This window comes from Callorhinus ursinus, unplaced genomic scaffold (genome assembly GCF_003265705.2).
Source record: "Callorhinus ursinus isolate GAN/ISIS: 27379988/994484 unplaced genomic scaffold, GSC_fseal_2.0 scaffold94, whole genome shotgun sequence".
Taxonomy (NCBI): domain Eukaryota; kingdom Metazoa; phylum Chordata; class Mammalia; order Carnivora; family Otariidae; genus Callorhinus; species Callorhinus ursinus.
Window position 1 is genome coordinate 2126895 of NW_027397156.1, and position 18682 is coordinate 2145576.

At 55.7% G+C, this 18682-nt stretch overlaps 2 protein-coding genes across 5 annotated transcripts; one reads left to right on the forward strand and one right to left on the reverse strand.

Annotated features, from left to right (window-relative positions):
- Positions 1 to 1587: 1587 nt before the first annotated feature.
- On the reverse strand, positions 1588 to 4220 carry CDCA3 (cell division cycle associated 3). Of its 3 annotated transcripts, XM_025852007.2 has the most exons (6): positions 3671 to 4220; positions 3282 to 3457; positions 2897 to 3026; positions 2324 to 2617; positions 2103 to 2206; positions 1588 to 1977 (listed from the first exon to the last, which is right to left on the reverse strand). In XM_025852007.2, the coding sequence occupies exons 2-6, from the start codon at positions 3399 to 3401 to the stop codon at positions 1819 to 1821; spliced, it is 807 nt and encodes a 268-aa protein (XP_025707792.1). In that variant the 5' UTR covers positions 3402 to 3457; positions 3671 to 4220; the 3' UTR covers positions 1588 to 1818. The 3 variants fall into 3 exon arrangements, with proteins under 3 accessions (XP_025707792.1, XP_073744860.1, XP_073744861.1); XM_073888759.1 differs by lacking the exon at positions 3671 to 4220 and having other exon boundaries at positions 3282 to 3664; XM_073888760.1 differs by lacking the exon at positions 3282 to 3457 and having other exon boundaries at positions 1589 to 1977.
- Positions 4221 to 4288: 68 nt separating this feature from the next.
- Positions 4289 to 17894, forward strand: USP5 (ubiquitin specific peptidase 5). Of its 2 annotated transcripts, none has more exons than XM_025852004.2 (20): positions 4289 to 4711; positions 7908 to 8033; positions 8280 to 8346; positions 8523 to 8656; positions 8814 to 8959; positions 9164 to 9348; positions 9821 to 9915; positions 10740 to 10933; positions 11670 to 11741; positions 12024 to 12111; positions 12240 to 12365; positions 12832 to 12985; positions 13306 to 13480; positions 14101 to 14189; positions 14813 to 15004; positions 15533 to 15676; positions 15755 to 15900; positions 16120 to 16273; positions 16532 to 16616; positions 17241 to 17894. In XM_025852004.2, exons 1-20 carry the CDS (start codon positions 4502 to 4504, stop codon positions 17332 to 17334), a joined length of 2676 nt encoding a protein of 891 aa, XP_025707789.1. In that variant the 5' UTR covers positions 4289 to 4501; the 3' UTR covers positions 17335 to 17894. The 2 variants fall into 2 exon arrangements, with proteins under 2 accessions (XP_025707789.1, XP_025707790.1); XM_025852005.2 differs by having other exon boundaries at positions 4290 to 4711; positions 14813 to 14935.
- Positions 17895 to 18682: the final 788 nt, after the last annotated feature.

Genomic DNA, 18682 nt, shown 5'->3' on the forward strand with positions numbered 1-18682 from the left:
CAGGCCTAGCAGGCTTCCAGTCTGAGGCCCCAGGCCCTGGAATTCCTCCCCCAGAGCCACTACCTTTGTCCAGACCTAGGTGGCAGAGGGTGCTCAGTCCTGTGACTATGGCTCTGGCACCACTAGGATCCTGGCCCCTTTCTTCATGATTTCTCCCCTTTCTACTTTCTTTATTTCCCTCCTAAAGGACCTGCAATAAAGTGTAGTGCCCTGGTATGTCTGTGATGTTTGGCTTCTGCCCCACTTCTATTCCAAAAAGACACAGGCCCAACTTAAGTAATAAGGTATTACAGGTGCAGCGATTAAGGCTGGGTACCAAACAGCTTGGGGGCAGAAAGTAGGGTGGAGATGAAAGCCCAGGCCTCATGGAGAAGGCATGAGACAGATCAGAAGGTATTCACCAGGTGGCCAGCAGGACATACTCCCCATCTGCGGATGTATGCGTATGTATAGGAAGGTTATGTTGAGAAAGAATCAGATTACAGAAGACCTTGAATACCAGCGGAGACTTTATCCTAAGGGCAATGGGGAACCACTGAAGAGTTCTGAGCAGCGGAGTCACATGGTCAGTTGTGCTTCTCAGAAAGGTCACCCTAGCGGGCGGCGGGTGTAGATTGATGAAATGGTGGGAGGGGAGACTGGAAGGAAACAAGGCAGGAGGGAGATGGCAAGAAAACAAGAGCAGGGGCGCCTGGGTGGCTCAGTCATTAAGCGTCTGCCTTCGGCTCAGGTCATGATCCCAGGGTCCTGGGATCGAGTCCCACATCGGGCTCCCCGCTCAGCGGGAAGCCTGCTTCTCCCTCTCCCACTCCCCCTGCTTGTGTTCCTGCTCTCACTGTCTCTGTCAAATAAATAAATAAAATCTTTTAAAAAAATAAAAAAAATAAAAAAAAAGAAAGAAAGAAAACAAGAGCAGGAGGGACGCCTGGGTGGCTCAGTTAGTTAAGCAGCTGCCTTCGGCTTGGGTCATGATCCCAGGGTCCTGGGATTGAGTCCCGCACTGGGCTCCTTGCTCAGCGGGGAGCCTGCTTCTCCCTCTGCCTGCCGCTCCCCCTGCTTGTGCGCTCGCTCGCTCTCTCTGACAAATAAATAAAATCTTTGAAAAGAAAAAATCAAGAGCGGTAGGACAGGGGGCCAAGGAAAGGGATGGGGAAGAGATGAAAGATATAGAATCACCAGAATTTAGTGCTAGGGTATGGGATATTAAGAGGGAGGCATTCAAGATAATGGCCAAACTTCAGGTTTGGGTAACGGGGGGTATAATCAGGGATAGAGAATACGGGATGAGGAATAGCTTTGGGGGAAAGAGCAGAAGTTCAACTTTAGATAAACTGAGTCTGTAGTGCCTACAGGGCAGCTGGATAAAGGTCAAGGCTAGCTGGAGGGACCTGGAAGTTACCAGAATATAAATGAATGATAGCTAAAGCCCTAGAAGTGAACACCTAGGGAGAGCAAGAGAAGGCCAAGGACAGACCTCTGGGGAACCCCAGGTTTAAGGGAAGCATGTGAAAGAGGCTTGGAGGACAGGGAACCCAAGTTCCTCAGGCTGTTTTTCTATATACAGAAGCCCACTGCCACTGCAAGGTTTAGGTAGAATACTTAAAAACATCATTTAAAACCACTTTCTTTAATATACAAGAAACACATGAGACACAAAGAGAGCCCAAAAAAGCACTCAGTCCCCGAGCTGGGAGTTTGGTGGCGGGGGGGGGGGGTTTGAAGACAACAAGCCTTTCCAGTCTCCCAGGGAAAGATGGGGTTGAGGGGACGCAACATCACTAGGCCCCCGGTGAAGCCAGTGCTGGGGCCATAGTCGGCCTAGTTCTCCACCAAGTTTGGAAAGTGCTGATTTTCCTTGTCCTGGTCCTGGCCCTGCTCCCACACTCGGCCTCCAGTTTTCAGAAGTCGTCCAGTTCCCAGAATGGCCCCTTCCTTTAGCTCCCTAGCATTGTCACTCAGGGGAGAAGGCCGCTTACCCTGCCAAAAGCAGTGTGTGAGTTGGAGCAGGGAGGGACATTCAAGAGAGCGAAGATTGGGTAAAAAGGCTTCCCACCCTCTACCCGGGATTTCTTAGTAACGGTTTTCACCCTCTCTCCCTTTACCTGTCGTGGTGTCAGAGTTCCAGGGGAGTTGTCATCCTGTAGGATTGTGAGGGGAGATCTCCCTAGTACCTTGCCATTTGCTTTCCGTCTATTGTGCTTAGAACCTAGGGTGGGTAAGGAGTTAAAGCCAAAATTAGGGGCTTACAGTTTATTCCTCCTACACTCATCTGTGGACATTATCCCAATTTCTCTTCCCTCTACCTTGCCCTTAGATTCTGTACCTGAAGGTCTGGGAGTCTCAGGGTCTCTCAAGGGCTTGTCCGAGCCCTGGCTGGCCATGGGGGTTTCTGAGGGTTGTCCTGCTTCCTCCTTGGAGAACACCTGCTTGGAGGGGAGCTCAGTCTGGCTCCAGGGTGGCATCTGGTCCTCAAGGGAAAACTGGGTGCCCAGAGGCAAGTCCAATTCAGAAGATGAAGTTGCCTCTAAGGGCAGAACAGGCTCTGGGGGCAGATTCGATTTGGGGGCTTCGGTCTCAAATACTTCACTCAGCTGTTTCACCAGTGGGCTTGGGGGTTCTAGAGGGGAGAAGTCAAGTGAGATAGTGACCCTATGTTACAAACCATTCAGCAAGGAGGAAAAGACACAGGAACTTTAGGATTCATGCCCTGGCGGGTGAGGGATTGGGAAGAGAGAAATCAAGGTGAGAGGAGAAATGTTGAGACAAGAGTGAGATTGGTTCCAAGCAAGAGTTTGGAGGCTCCTTTAGGAAGGAGCTCTCAGAAGATGGCTTCACTGGCCTAACTCATGGATGCTAGGTGACAGCCTTACCAAAATTCCCTGGGCCCACCATTTACCTCCGCTGCTGGTCTTCATAGGTGTCCGTGCAATGCCAAGGGTAGGTGAGCGGGGATCTGAGTCTTGGGCCTGCCTGGGACCCTCCAGCTGCTCCCCTGCTGGCAGGTTTGGCTGTGGAGAGCTCTCCACCTGGTAGAACCAAAGGCTACAACAAGTCTGCACCCTGACTCTTTCTTCCCTCCCAGGTCTCTAGCCCCAGGTGGATATTCCAGGCAGGCACTGTCAACGCCCCTCAGGCATTCCGCCTACCCCATCCGGATTAAGAAAGTGGAAAACAAGGCCTCAAATTAGAAAGAGGAGGAGGGCGTGAGGGCTTTCTCAGTATCAGGTTAGGCAGAGGCCCAAGAATTCCGACTCTGCCCCCCCCACCCCGGCCCGGAGTACCTGGATGGGAGTGCGCAGGATGCCGGCACTAGGTGAACGGGGGTCCGCCACTCGGGCCAGAAGCTTGTTGTGCGGCGGAGGCCGCGCCGGAGTGACTGGGGCGCTCTTGGCTGAGCCCATCCCAACCGGGAAGAATAAGGTGGGGCAGGGCCCGGCCCGGGGCGAGGAGGGGACGCCTGTGAGAAATGACTCAGGTCTCAGCCATTACCGCGACCACGTCTGACCTCTGACGGCAGACCACCCGATCTTCCCGGTTCCCAGTCGAGGAGCCGTCCGGCCGCTGGGCCAGAGGCCCCTGTGGAGACAATGACTGGTGCAGCTGACAGGCCGGCTCGTTCCGGGCCCGCTGGGCCCTCTAACTTACTCACCAATTAATTCGAATCACTTACCAGGCCCCGATTCGCCTTTTGGGCGCTCAGCAGCTCGAGCCTCAACTCCCGACGCCGAGTTTCAAACCTCCCGCCACGCCCCCTGCTTTGACTCTATTGGTGGAGCCGACGCAGGCTCCCATAGGCCTCCTTGTGAAACCCGCCTCCAGTGCAGGAAGCCATTGGGCTGGGACGACGTCTACCATGAGGACCATTGGGCCAATGCGCAGCGGCTCGGCTTGTCCGGGGCTGACGCCGCCCCGATGAGGGGACTTTTGTTCCGCAACGGGTTCCGAGTTGTCCGTCGTGAGACTCTGAGGAGTGCCAGTCTTCGCTTTTAAGACCTTCAGTTTCTAAAAAAACTAGTCATGACATTTTACGCGATTTTGTACAGATCCAGCTGGAGATGAAGTTGTGAAGGTTTTTCTGAGGCGACAGAGATAGTAATCCTTATTGGTTGACGGAGTTATCAATCACTCGACACCAACCCTCTCAAACTCCGCCTCATTGGACAGCCCCTTTTCAAATACCAAGAATACAACTGGCCTTCTGTTTTCCGATTGGACAAGACCCAGGAAAGTTTCTGGGATTGATTGGTTTAAAAAACCGTCAGTTTCTGCTCTTTGATAGAAGACACGCGAAGGGACTGTAGGGGTCCGGGCATCCAAAACTCGGGGACCCACCTCGCTGCTCTACATGCGCTCTGCCCTTGGGAGCGTGGGATTGGTTCTTTCGACCATGGTTGCATTAGAAGCGCTTTTCATTGGCGTTAGCCAAGAGTAGGGCAGAGGGCGGAGCACTAGTAGGCAGGCTGCGTCCAACTGCCATTCTCGCGCGTCCTCCCTTTAGCGCATGCACCTAACGAGTAGTGCTCATTGGACGGCAAGCCTAGGGGGTGGGGGACTGGGAACGGTGGGAGCCGCTGTGTGTGGAGGAGCTGCTGCCGGTGTCATGGCGGAGCTGAGTGAGGAGGCGCTGCTGTCAGTATTACCGACGATCCGGGTTCCTAAGGCTGGAGACCGGGTCCACAAAGACGAGTGCGCCTTCTCCTTCGACACGCCGGTAAGCCCATTCCCCACGCCCGCAGAGAGCACGACTTCCTTCCATCGCCCTGGTCATTCTGCCGGGGCCTGCAAGCCTTGGGCTACCGCCTCCCTGCGATGCACCATGGGACTTGTAGTCTCCCACGCTCCTCCCTGCCGTTGCATTTAATTAGCTGGAGCTGTCGTGTGACTACCGCCCCCGGAAGCCACCGCGCCCGCCTCACCCGTTCCCCGTCTCGTGGAGCACTGTGGGGATCGTAGTCGCTCTCTCCTCTCATTGCCGTTCCAAGGCAGAGGCGCATCCCGATCGTCGGACTACATCCCCCAAGTGGACCCCTGCGAAAGCCTGGGAGTTGGCCTTGCCTGGCGCGCACGGCTCTCCGGGTTTTGTAGTCTCGTGCCGGAGGGATGGGGCGGAGGGATGGGGCGACCCCGCACTGTTCCGGGCCGGAGTTAGGGTTGGAGGGTGGGGACTGCATTTCGTAGGCGCCTAGTAGTCTGGAAGGGACCGTGAAGAAGGCCAGTTCTGAGAAGGGCCAAGTTAGAGAGACTCCACCCGTGGTTAATGTGGACAGGGGGCGGGGAGGTGGGTCATTGGTGGTAGGAGAGGAAAGAAGGGAGGAAAGCTCTAGTCTTTTCTCCTTTGAGGTGACCTGTGACTGCAGCCCCCTCTCTTTTTCCCGCCCATCACAGAGAGCAGAGGGAACCCTTTTAAAAGTATTCCCAGAGAGACGTGGAGGATACTAAGACCCCTTCCCCATCCCGCTCCCACCCTTGACTAGTTAGACAAAGCCTCCACCCACACCATGCTTCACGTTTTGCAGGCTCCACCCGGAACCTCTCTTCCTGCAGTTCTGCCTTCCTGTGTCACCCTCAAGCGGAGACTAGCCTTTGGCCTGGCCAGAGTCTTAACTGAGAGGGCAGCCGCCTGGTTGGGATCCGCCCCCATCTCTACCCCTCCCGACCGGCGGCCGCTGGGCCCTGCCCAGGGTGTTCAGCCAGAACAGCTCATGGCTGGGAAAACTGCAAGTCAGAGTGGAAAGGCTTCATTAATGCATCGCCAGTGCTGAGTATAGCAGCATGATCTAAGGCCCAGTTCAGGATCATCACTGTGATTTGTGGTTTGCTTGGTTTGCTAGGCTTTGATCTGAGCCTCAGACAATGTGCTGCTTCTCTGGAGTCTGGCTTTGGCAGAGCTAAAAGAGGATGGCTCAGAGCAGAGCTCCAGGGTTCCCAAGGCTTGGGGAAACCAGCGTTTATTTCCAACAGAGGAGTTCGGTTACCGCGGAGCTCCCACATGCCACCCAAGTTCATCAAGTGCAGGGCTTGGTGAAGCACTGTCTTCCTCAGGAGGGAAAGGTTTTTCTTAATTACCAACAGATGGTAGAAGTCAGTGGCTCCCTCTTCACACTCCTGTTTGTCTCTCCTTGGTAACTGCTTCAAATAATCCAAATGGTGTTTTTGTAAGCTTGTTATACTTTCCTTCTCTCATCCCAAGTCAGGAGATCTCCAGTGTGGCTCAGTTGCTTTCCTAACCAACTACCAGCATGTTTGATTATCTTCAAATTGGCTTCATGGTGGAAGAGAGCTTATTTGACCTCCCTGATGAAAAATGTTCCATTTGCTCATCAACATTGTAATCCACACGGTCTAGGGAGTGGTACAGAGCAATCTATGGGACCAAGAACTAACTGCCTTAGACAGTGCCCTATTTTTCATATCACAGCAGAGAATTTTTCAAGGCCACTGAGGCGTTTATTCAAGGAAGAAGATGCCTGTTGTTGCTTGGATCTGAGGGAAGACTCTTGTTTTCTCCACTTACCTCCTCCACCTTATCCATCACTATTCACAAAGGCACTGGCAGACTTGTTCTGTTTTAGAGAAGCTCATCCTCCCTCCTTAGCCGTGATTTAGGGTGGACCCTTGTCTTTCCCTGTTTTCTTCCTGGGTTATATGTATTTTAGCGGTCTTAGCAGGTATTGCTAGATTATTCTACAGAGGGAATGGCTTTGAGGTTGGCAGTTGATGGACGTCAGTGGGGATTTAGTTATTGGTCAGAGGGGAGGCAGCAGGGTAGTGGCTGGAGAATGCTGGTCTTCATGTCCCTGTCAAACTAGGCCCAGGTATAGCAGTGAGCCCCAGACAAGGCATTGTTTTGTTTGTTTGTTTGTTTTTAAGATTATTTATTTATTTGACAGAGAGAGACACAGCGAGAGAGGGAACACAAGCAGGGGGAGTGGGAGAGGGAGAAGCAGGCTTCCCGAGGAGCAGGGAGCCCGATGCGGGGCTCGATCCCAGGACCCTGGGACCATGACCTGAGCCGAAGGCAGACGCTTAACCGACTGAGCCACCCTGGCGCCCCCGCACAAGGCATTGTTACCCTGGAGCCAGGCTTGAGCAGGAAAGGAGGGAGAACCCTCAGCATGGTCCACGGTTTGACGACCTGGTAGGGTGTGGTAAAGGAAAAGTCTGGGCTTGCTGGCAAGCTCAGGAGCTGGGTGTATTGTTCAAGTTTTAGAATCTCGACTCCTCCAGTCCGGAAAGTTTTCCGAGTCCTGGAGATGAGGCAGGGTTTGTCATTGTGTCCCTGGTTTAGGTTCTGTGTCTGACATGCAGGCCTTTCTTCTCCAAGGAAAGGACCCCTTTTCCTTCTGAGTATAACCACTGGCACTGGAAGTCCATGGTATTTGATTCTTATTTACCTCAAGGAAAGAGGTAAAGGGGGGCGCCTGGGTGACTCAGTCTGCCTTTGGCTCAGGTCATGATCCCGGAGTCCTGGGATTGAGTCCTTTGTTGGTCTACCTGCTCAGCGGGGAGCCTGCCCCTCTCTCTCCCGCTCCCTCTGCTTGTGTGCTCGCACTCTCTCTCTCTCTCTCTCAAGTAAATAAAATCTTAAAAAAAAGAGAGAGAGATAAAGGGAGTTCTCTATAATTGATTGGAAGGCTCCAAAGCCCAAAGAAGGAAGAGGAGTGATGACCGACAGGTGTTGCTCAGCCCCTGGTACCCTTGGTTGTTATCAAAGTCATAGGAGACTGGGGAGAATCTTTGCCATGCACTGGGTCCTAAAATGCTCAATGACTTGCCAAGAGCCACATGGTGTTGGAGAACAGAGCTTTTCTTTTGGAAACCGGCAGTGTCTGGCCCTGGGTCTTGGTTTCCCCACCTGGCCAGGCTTCATCCTCCCTGTGTTTTCTCCCCTGCTTCTTGTACTGCAGGAGTCTGAGGGTGGCCTCTACATCTGCATGAACACATTCCTGGGCTTTGGGAAACAGTATGTGGAGAGACATTTCAACAAGACAGGCCAGCGAGTCTACCTGCACCTCCGGAGGACCCGGCGCCCGGTAGGGACAGGGCTGGGGCAGGGCCTGGGGATATTCAGGCGCAGGCCCCTGGGCCTCCATTTTGAATCTGTCTCTTCTGTTCTGACCTCCTATTGGCCTCAGTTTCGCTCTCTTAACCTATTTCTGTTGGTATCATTAGAACTCAGCCCCCATGTTTTTTTAGCTCCATTCCCTTCTAAGATTAGCCCACTCTGTCCTGTCTGTCCTCCCCATTTGCTGATGCTGGCCCTTCCTGCGTCATTGCAGAAAGAGGAGGACACCACTACAAGCACTGGAGACCCCCCCCGTAAGAAGCCCACCCGGCTGGCTATTGGTGAGCGCCATCACAGTCCTGTTCTTCCTGAGCTGGTCTTCCCCACTCTTAGACGTTCTAGGAGAGCCCTAAAAGAATGGGCCTGATCAGTGGCACACAGTGAGATGCTGTGTCAGAGGAGGGACATTTACCTGGGGTGGTTGTCCTACCCTCCCTCCTCTTCCCTGTTTCACCAGGCATGGAAGGCGGGTTTGACCTCAGCGAGGAGAAGTTTGAATATGATGAGGATGTGAAGATTGTTATTTTGCCAGATTACCTGGAGATTGCCCGGGATGGGTTGGGGGGACTGCCTGACATCGTCAGAGATCGGGTACGAATACTTTCCCACCCTACCAGGGTCTCTAGGGCAAGCGGGGCCTGAGCAGTGATGTCTTGGGCAAGCCCTGCGAGAGCTGGAGACTGAGGGGCTAGAGGGGCAGGGGAGGAAGGAGGGCTGGGTACCGTCTCTGACCCTCTGCTCCCCCCAGGTGACCAGTGCGGTGGAGGCCCTGCTGTCGGCTGACTCGGCCTTCCGCAAGCAGGAGGTGCAGGCCTGGGATGGAGAAGTACGGCAGGTGTCTAAGCATGCCTTCAACCTCAAGCAGCTGGACAACCCTGCTCGAATCCCTCCCTGGTGAGGCCTGGCCCTTCCACCTTGGGGCACAAGCCCCAGAACAGGGAGTTCTGGTGGGGAGAGGGTCAGGAGGGGGACTGGGGAAGATGAACTCAGCAAAGGGATGTCTAGGGGAAAGGAGAAGAGAGCGCTCTTGGACTGGCAGGGGCCCAGTCCCGTGACCCCTGACCCCTATCTCAGCTGACTTTCTTCTCCCTGGGTTAGTGGCTGGAAGTGTTCCAAGTGTGACATGAGAGAGAACCTGTGGCTCAACCTGACAGATGGCTCCATTCTCTGCGGCCGACGCTACTTCGATGGCAGTGGGGGCAACAACCATGCTGTGGAGCATTACAGGGAGACGGGCTACCCGTTAGCTGTCAAGCTGGGCACCATCACACCCGATGGAGCTGGTACTCCCTCCCCCTCCCCTCCCCCAGCTCCCTCCATGCTGAAGTACGTCTGGACTGTTACTCATTGTATATGACACAAATAACACGTCAGTACGTTCTCTTGATAAACAATGAAAATATCGCAGATGAGACTAAATCTTCAGTTTACCCCCCAAACCCAGTCCCTTTCTTAGAGGTTACCAGCATTATCTGTTTAGCAAGTATCCTTCCAAACCCACCTGACCGTAGCACCTTACCCTGCGTGGGAGAGTCACAGGTAACTCTAGCCCCCGTGCTCTTTCACCCCATCTTCCCAGCCAGCCAGTCTCCGGAGGGCCCGTGACTTCACTGCTACTCAGGGCAGCCCAGGGGGTTACCTTTACCGGCTCATCCTTCTGTCCCACCAGTGCCCCTTCGGGGCAGGGAGTGCAATTTGGTGGCCAGGCCCGGCCAGAGCCACCCCTTCTCACCCTGCTCCTGCCTCCTGCCCTAGACGTGTATTCCTATGACGAGGACGACATGGTCCTGGACCCCAACCTGGCTGAGCACCTGTCCCACTTCGGCATCGACATGTTAAAGATGCAGAAGGTGAGGTCCCCTCCAGCTTCAGATTCTCCTCATCCCTGCCCACTGGGCCCTTCCCGGCCTGAGGCTGAAGCAGCGCGTCCACGGCAGCTGCCACAGTTATCCCAGTCCCCAAGACATTTGCGCTTCCTTTGAAAAACCTGAATCATTTATTCATTCATTGAATACTACTGAGTACCTACTATGTGCTAGTCACTGTGTGACTAAGACAGAGACTTACATTCTAGATGGAAAGGCAGACATTTATCATGTGCTCAGGCAAACGCGTGAATTAACCACAAACCGATGGGTGCTGTGAGAGAGACATAGAGGGGCGCCTGGGTGGCTCAGTGGGTTAAGCGTCTGACTCTTGATCTCAGCTCAGGTCTCGATGTCAGAGTTGTGAGTTCAAGCCCCGTGTTGGGCTCCACGCCCAGCGTGGAGCCTACTTGATAAAAAAAAAAAGGGAGAGACAGAGACAGAGACAGGTGTTGCAGAAGTGGTATACAGCCGGAGGACCTGGCCGGTCGAGGGGATGGAGAGAGCGATGCTTGAGTGCAGAGCTGAGGGGTGAGAAGGAATGGAAAAAACACTTCAAGCAGAGGGACTCGCATTCATTTCTTCCTGCCACCAGAGCGGAGGCCTGATGGCTCACAGGCCTCAGGGATAATCCCTCGTGGCCTTCTGGAACTGGGACTGGGGATATCCAGTGTGTCTCCCATGTGAGAGTCCATAACTGAACACATTCGAAGCTCCAGCTGGGGACTGTCCTGGACCCTGTGAGGGATCAGTGTGAAAAATCCAGGACTGAGTTTCCCACTGTGTCTGAAGTGCCCCTTCCCTTGCAGACGGACAAGACGATGACAGAGCTGGAGATCGATATGAACCAGCGGATTGGCGAATGGGAGCTGATCCAGGAGTCAGGTGTGCCACTGAAGCCCCTGTTCGGGCCTGGCTACACGGGCATCCGGAACCTGGGTAACAGCTGCTACCTCAACTCAGTGGTCCAGGTGCTCTTCAGCATCCCCGACTTCCAGAGGAAGTGAGTGGCACCCCCTCCCAGTGACTGGACCCCTGACCCCGCCGCTCTGCCGGTCGCTGGCCTCTAGGCACAGTCCTCCCTCAGCCACCATCAGGACTTCTGTGTTCTGGCACAGTCTTCATTCCCGTGACGCTGTGGCTGGCGTACCCCCATCAGTTAGAGCAGCCCTGTTCCCCGGCCCCACGGGCCCCAGAGAGGGCAGAACACCGAACCCCAGGGCGCTCCCTGGCCTCCTGTCTGACTCAGAGGGAAGGAGGTGCTCTTCACTTCAGGCCAGTGACAGCAGATGAGGACCTACCGTGGCCATGTAGCACTTGCGGGAGAGGGGAGGGCCTGGGACACAGGAGAGAGAAAAGGCCCATTCTGAGCAGAAAGGAGTCTGCCTTCTAACTGAGAAGGACTCCATGCATATGTGGAAACTTAACAACGTGTTGACCTGTTCCGTCCCATAGAGTGGGAACTGTCCTTACCCTTCTCCCAGGCTGCCTTCTCCCCTCCCCTGGCTCGCTCCTGGGAAGGAGGCCGGGAAAGAAGGCAGCGGAGTGCACCACATGCTGGCATAGTTGAGAAGGGGAGGAAGGACAGGTTGCTGGGAAGACATGGGACTCCGTGGTTGAACCACGTAACTCCCCACTCTGGAGGGAGCCTGTTCCCTGAGCAAGTGGATAATACTCCCTCCCCTTTCCCTTGGAGCCCATGCCATTGTGCCTTCAATTATGCTTCCCTTGGCTCTTAGGTATGTGGATAAGCTGGAGAAGATCTTCCAGAATGCCCCGACGGACCCTACCCAGGACTTCAGCACCCAGGTGTATGTAGCCAGGTCCTGTGTACAAAGGTTCTCGAGAGCCTCGCAGCCCGTACACCTTCTGTCCTCCATGATCGCCTGGAGTGGGCAGCAGCGTGGGATGTTTGCCTCGGGCCATGCTGTCTGCCTTGAGTTGGGCTCCTGGGGACTCTGCAGTTTTTCACATTGTAGAGGGTTGCCTAAGGGCTGTAAGCAGAGCTTGAGTTGGGGCGGAAAAGGCCCAGAGAGAGGGCAGACGATCATTAGTGGGCTGAAGCTAAATAGTTCTCTTGGATGTTAACGCAGGGCCAAACTGGGCCATGGCCTGCTCTCGGGAGAATATTCCAAGCCAGCACCAGAATCAGGCGATGGGGAGCAGGTGTCAGAACAGAAGGTGAGTCTGGGACGCTATCCCTTTCAGGCTCTGGAATTAAGGGGAGACAGGTCTGGGAGATGTCTAAACAAGGCCCCTTGGTGGCCTCTTGAGCCCCAGCTAAATCGCTGCCCTGGCTCTCTGCCTAGGAAGTTCAAGATGGCATTGCCCCTCGGATGTTCAAGGCCCTCATCGGCAAGGGTCACCCTGAGTTCTCCACCAACCGGCAGCAGGATGCCCAAGAGTTCTTTCTTCACCTCATCAACATGGTGGAGGTAAGGGCTGGGCAGACAGCAAGGAGGGCACTCCGCACTCCCTCCATCTGTCTGCCGCTCTCACCCTTCTCCCCCCTGCCTGTTCTGTCCGGTCAGCCCCAACCAGCCCCGCCCCTGGGCCCCGGGGGTCTGCATGCACTGGGCCTTCCCTGAGGAGAAAGCTAAGCAGTGATCCTTACACCTGATGGGCTTGCAGCCGAATGAAGGGTACACGCAGAGCAAATGAGATGAAGATGCTTATTGCCTGTAAAGAAAAACACCAACACGTTCCCCCACGGTCTCCCAGTGCCATGATGGGGCTGGGAGGGGAAGTTGATTAGGGAAGGATCTACTCTTGCACCCGCGTGCCTCCTAGGGGCAGACTCCCTTCCGCTCCTCTCTCTCCCTGACCCCCCTAGTGGCCCTTTCAGGCCCCCATCCCCTTTCCTGGCCGTGTCGACCTCCCCACACTGCCTCTTTCCTATAGAGGAATTGTCGGAGCTCTGAAAACCCTAACGAGGTGTTCCGCTTCTTGGTGGAGGAAAAGATCAAGTGCCTGGCCACAGAGAAGGTGAAGTACACCCAGCGAGTGGACTACATCATGCAGCTGCCTGTGCGCATGGACGCGGCCCTTAACAAAGGCAGGTTGCTCTCGGCCTGGGTGCAGGGGGACTGTGGGGCTTAGGCGGGGTGCTAGGACACCTTATGGGAGCAGAGCCCACGGTGTGCCCTGCTCCCCCAGCCAGAGGTCTGGAGCAGGGGCCATCTCGGGGAGGTAGGGTCACCCTTGCTTGTCAGCGCTGTGCTGAGGATGAGAGGCAAGATCGTACATGGGTGTGTGTCACGGGGGTTTGAGGTGGGGGCAGCTGACTTGGTCACGGCCATCGGGCCAGCCTGGCAAGGCTAAGGAGGGCAAGAGGCAGTGGCCTCTGAAGGCCTCACCCACCAATTCTGCCACCAGAGGAGCTTCTGGAATATGAGGAGAAGAGGCGGCAAGCCGAGGAGGAGAAGTTACCACCACCGGAGCTGGTCCGGGCCCAGGTGCCCTTCAGCTCCTGCCTGGAGGCCTATGGGGCCCCAGAGCAGGTGGACGACTTCTGGAGCACGGCCCTGCAGGCCAAATCAGTAGCTGTCAAGTAAGTCCTGTTGGTCTGCGCCTCAGGCTTCGGGCCACTCTCAGGGTGACCCCAAAGATACTCTCTGCCTCGTTCTCAGTCTTTCGGCCCTTCTCAGGGCCGTGTCCGTTGGGGCTGCTCATCATCTGGCCCCAAGGGAAGGGAGAGTTCCCAGCAGCAGACGACGTGGATGATTGCCACATTCCCTTGTCCTGCCCCGATCACTCCATCTTCTCCTGTGGGACAGGGTCACGTTTTCGTGCAGCTTCTGTCCACTCGTGCCCTCAATCTTGGCAAGAGCAAAGGCACAGTCTCCGTTTTGGACAGAATTTGGATTTCTAGCAAACAGCCTGAGTTTGGGCCTCATCCTGTCGTTGGCATAAGCTTGAGATCTGAAAGAATGCTTTGGTCTCAAGGGATTTCAGCCATTTCCCCTCCTCACCCCCCCTTTGACAGGCCCCTGGCTTCTGCCGCTCCTTGTCTGCAGATGCTCTGATGCCTGCCCAGGGCAAGATAAGAATATGGAGTATCTTCTGGGCTATCAGGTCTTCTACCCACGAGAGGCTGAACCCCAGGGTGGGGGTCTCAGGAGAGGAGAACTGTGGGATTCTCTGGGTACCAGGACATTCTCTCTTCCCTAGGACCACACGATTTGCCTCTTTCCCTGACTACCTGGTCATCCAGATCAAGAAGTTCACCTTCGGCTTAGACTGGGTGCCCAAGAAACTGGGTATGGTGGCTGGGATGAGTGAGGGAGGTTACGCAGAAAATGCGAGAAAAAGAAGGGGCCTTACCGTGTGTAAACTAGTGATTCTCCACCTTTCCTGCAAAGGAGGGAAACATAACCCTAAATGTTTCAAAATGAGCCGAGTTTGAAAAGCACAGACTAAAAATATGAAGACACTTGATTTTACAGTCATGATTACAACCAAAAGCGGTTTTCATAGTTTTACTTTTGTACTTGGTAAGAGGTTCTCATTTAGATAATCTTGAAACGGTTCTCGTGAGTCTTAACAGCCCCTGATGACTTTGAGAACTCCTGATTTCACTTCGTGTCCTAGATAAGTCGAGACCCACAGAGGTATGAGATCATTGTGTTGTACAAGTTGGAGGCCCCCGTCCTTGTCCGTAGCGCACCTGAGGCAGATCTAGGACTAGAATCCAGGCCTCCTGATTCCCAGGCCCACCATTACATTACATGGGGACCCCTGCAGTTGGTACCGCTCTGAGCAGCTCCTTATTCCAGAGCAGTGCCAAGGTGTGGGGCAGGGCCTTGAGGATCCCCGAGTGCTTTCTCAGGGAGGGCCCCAGGGAGCTGGGGAGGTGACCCTTTTCCCGCCGTTCCAATTACAGATGTGTCCATTGAGATGCCAGAGGAGCTAGACATCTCCCAGTTGAGGGGTACAGGGCTGCAGCCTGGGGAGGAGGAGCTGCCTGACATTGCCCCACCCCTCGTCACTCCGGATGAGCCCAAAGGTAGCCTTGGTTTCTATGGCAACGAAGACGAAGACTCCTTCTGCTCCCCTCACTTCTCCTCTCCAACATGTTAGTGACTCTTCTTCCTGCCTGTCTCTCTCCTTTGCTGATGGGGGTCTTCTCTGCCTGCCTCCCCTTGACCCTGTCCTTCGTGTTTCTCCTGTCCTCCCTTTCAAATTTCCCCTGCCCTCTTCTGATGGACGTGAGGGCCGACGAGGGCACTCCCAGCCACATTCTCTGTGTGGATGGCGGTAGCCCTGGCCGCTTGCTTCTCTGCCCTTGTCACCTCAGCGCGTGGGGGTGGGGAGAGGCAGCATACTCCAGAAACGGGGCCCATTCTGTGAGAATGGGTGAGGAGGGGATCCACGGGAGAGCTTTAGCCTCAGTTCTGTGTCTGTAGTCCTGCGGCCCCCACATGATGGCGTGCCGCCATTTTAGTTCTGGACCAAGGTGCCAGGCCTTGGAAAGAAAATGCATGGAACCGGGGTTGGGGGGATGGTGTTGGGAGAGGGCCAGAGGGCTGGACCGTGGGAGGCAGGAGGAGCAGATAGTGGCCCAAGGAGTCAGGTCACTGTGCCCTCACTTCTCCCCCCACAGCACCCATGTTGGACGAATCGGTCATCATCCAGCTGGTGGAGATGGGCTTCCCTATGGATGCCTGCCGCAAGGCTGTCTACTACACGGGCAACAGTGGGGCTGAGGCCGCCATGAACTGGGTCATGTCACACATGGACGATCCAGGTAGGCCGGGGTGGGCGGCAGGGTGGAACAGGGCCCCTGTCCTCCCACACACACACTTCAATCCCTTCACCCCCGCAGATTTTGCAAACCCCCTCATCCTGCCTGGCTCCAGCGGGCCTGGCTCCACGAGTGCAGCAGCTGACCCCCCACCGGAGGACTGCGTGAGCACCATCGTTTCCATGGGCTTCTCCCGGGACCAGGCCCTGAAAGCTCTTCGGGCCACGGTATGGGCTGCCCCTGGCTGAGGACTGGGGGCCGGTGGGAAAGAACCAGGTGGGGGTGAGGTTCCATCCTTTGTGAGCCAGACCAAGGACCACTGGTGTGGGATGGCCGAGGCTTGGGCTCCACCCTTTCGTGGCTGTGCGGAAGGAGGGGAGGCCTTCACTGGTGGTCTTCCTGGCCCTGAACTTGTTGGAAAGAGTAACGCTTCCCTCCTCTCCAAGAACAATAGTTTAGAAAGGGCCGTGGACTGGATCTTCAGTCACATTGATGACCTGGATGCAGAAGCTGCCATGGACATCTCGGAGGGCCGCTCAGCTGCCGACTCCATCTCCGAGTCTGTGCCAGTAGGACCTAAAGTCCGGGATGGGCCTGGAAGTGAGTGTCCCTGGGAAACAGGATGGGCCGGCGGAATCTAGCCGGTCTGCTACCAGCTCCTCATTCCAAGGCAGCTCTGCTTCCCTCAGGGGGCAGAGGGGGCAGGAGCTTCTTTCCACTGACATGGCTTCGGAAGGCGGGCTTCTAGGAGGCCGAGACAGACTTGTGACCCAGTTGCTGCCCCCCGGTCCCTGAGTTTGGGCTGTTAGATGCATCTTTGGGCTGGCGCTCAGGGACCCCTCTCTTTGTCTCCTCTAGAGTATCAGCTCTTTGCCTTCATCAGTCACATGGGCACCTCTACCATGTGTGGTCACTACGTCTGCCACATCAAGAAGGAAGGCAGGTGAGGGGCTGGCAGGGTACATTCTGAACCGGGGCGTGCTAGTGGGGATGAGTGGGGGCATCCTGGGAGTCCTTAGAATATTTGCGGGAGAAGGTAAAGGCCTGCTGGATGGGGGGGGCATAGAGACAGCAGAAAGTGATAGAATGCCTGACAGCAGGGATCGGCAGACGACAGACAGCCCAAGGCCACCTGCTTTTCTAAGTAAAGTTTTAATGAGCATAACCACACTTACTCACGTATGTATCGTCCGTGGCTGTTTTCGTGCTGCAACAGGAAAGTTGAGTAATTTTGTCAGAGACCGGATGGCCTGCAAAACCTAAACTCCTTACTGTCTGGCCCTTTCCAGAAAAAGTTTGCAGACCGAGGCCTGACAGGAGTGGGCGGGGGTGGCCGTAGCAGGACTGGAGGATTTGAAGACTCGAGCAGGGAATGGGATTGGGATGCTCCCTTCAGGCAGGTAGCAGCTAGCCTGTAGATGTGGGGGCCCAGGCTGAGAACGTTGGGAACCTTTGCGCCGGAATCACTGGGATCAACTCCAGGGGCTATGTCAGAGACTTAAGTTGATGCAAAGTGGATGCTCAGTCTGTTCTTCCTTCTCCACCCTCCCCCTACCCTCTTCCCCAGATGGGTGATCTACAATGACCAGAAAGTGTGTGCCTCTGAGAAGCCACCTAAGGACCTGGGCTACATCTACTTCTACCAGAGAGTGGCCAGCTAAGAGCCTGCCCTGACCCCTTACCACTGAGGACAGGGGACGGACCATCTGGCATGAGGGATAGGGGCTGAGGGATGGACTTCAGCCACCCGCTCCCCTGCTCTGTACCTTTTTTCTTTTTGTCCTCAGCAGCAGGGAAGAAGCTAGAGGCCATGGGAAAATGGCCAAGCAAAGCGGGGGACACTCGAGAGACTTTGGGGATAGAGCAGGAAGAGGATGGGAGGGGCCGGCCACCTGTCTGTGAGGAGACTTTGTTGCTTTCCCTGCCCCTTGAACCCACAGTGCTCAGCTTCTCTGTGTAATCCTGCCGGCCCCTGGTGTGGAGGGGGGCTTGTTTGTGTGTGCGTGTGGGTTTAGCTTCGTGCAGCCTCTTCCACAGGACGGGGCGTCCGGGCCTCCCCTCCCTCTTTGTGTTTGCTCCCTGTGTGGTCAGGCAAGGAGGGCTGTGAGGGAAACGGGGATCCCCCTCGCCCTCCGGTCTGTCTTTCCCCCACCCTGTCTCTTCCCTGCCCTTCTCTGGAAAATGCCAAAATACACGATGTGAATAAAAGTACAATGGCTAAGTCGTGTCCTGTTTGGGACCTTGAGAGAGACTGATCTTGCCTGGGGCTAGCAGGAGAGCCGCCTCTGCCCCTTGCCCCCCTCTGCCCCCTCCCTGGGCAGTTCTCTACTTTCACTAGTTGTAGAGCTCTTGGGAAATGGGCTGTGAGATGAGGTGGGGCCAGCACTGGGGCAGTAGAAAAAAGCTGAAGGGTGGGGGCTGTCAGACTAGGGGCAGTGGAGTGGGGTGACACAAAGATGAGGGTGGAGAACTCTGTCTTCCCTCCAGCAGTCGCCCCGGAGGGGTCCCAAGTGGGTATTTCCCAACTGTCTCAGGTCCCCTAGGCCCTGCAGCCACCGTGTCGGTGAGCCAGCTGCAGCAGAGAGTGGGACCTCCCGGGCGGGGTGGGCCTGCGGGGGCTCCGTGCGGGCCGCCCCTCCCGCTCTGAACCCTGCTACCGGCCCCGTAACTGTGGGACTGCCCTCCCCCGGGTAGGTCAGAGGTGCCCGCCCAGCGATCAGGGATGCAGCTACTCCGACGGGGGGAAGGGAGGTCCTTTTCTCAGTTGGAGATAGATGCCCCCTCAGAGCTCCCTCGGCCCCGGCCAGCAGTGCCATCTCAGGCCAAGCAATCGGAGCCCAAGCTCCCCTTGGAAGCACCCCTGGCCCTCTGGGGGGCTGTGGTCGTGAAGTGGGGCTCCCCTGAGTGCGGGTTCTTGCCCCCTCCCAAAAGCCAGGCAATGGGGCCGAAGCGCCTGAGCCCCCGGACGCCCCTGGAACGTTGCTACAATCGGGGGGGTCACGTCAGAGC

Excerpts from the sequence above, each read along its gene's own strand:
- CDCA3 (XM_025852007.2), bottom strand. The coding sequence starts at position 3,401 with ATGGGCTCAGCCAAGAGCGCCCCAGTCACTCCGGCGCGGCCTCCGCCG. Across the intron at positions 2,207-2,323 it reads TGAGACTCCCAGACCTTCAG|GTTCTAAGCACAATAGACGG; the intron begins GTACAGAATCTA and ends TACCCACCCTAG. Across the intron at positions 1,978-2,102 it reads GAACTCTGACACCACGACAG|GGTAAGCGGCCTTCTCCCCT; the intron begins GTAAAGGGAGAG and ends TGCTTTTGGCAG.
- USP5 (XM_025852004.2), top strand. The coding sequence starts at position 4,502 with ATGCACCTAACGAGTAGTGCTCATTGGACGGCAAGCCTAGGGGGTGGG. Across the intron at positions 8,347-8,522 it reads GCCCACCCGGCTGGCTATTG|GCATGGAAGGCGGGTTTGAC; the intron begins GTGAGCGCCATC and ends CTGTTTCACCAG. Across the intron at positions 11,742-12,023 it reads CAGGACTTCAGCACCCAGGT|GGCCAAACTGGGCCATGGCC; the intron begins GTATGTAGCCAG and ends ATGTTAACGCAG.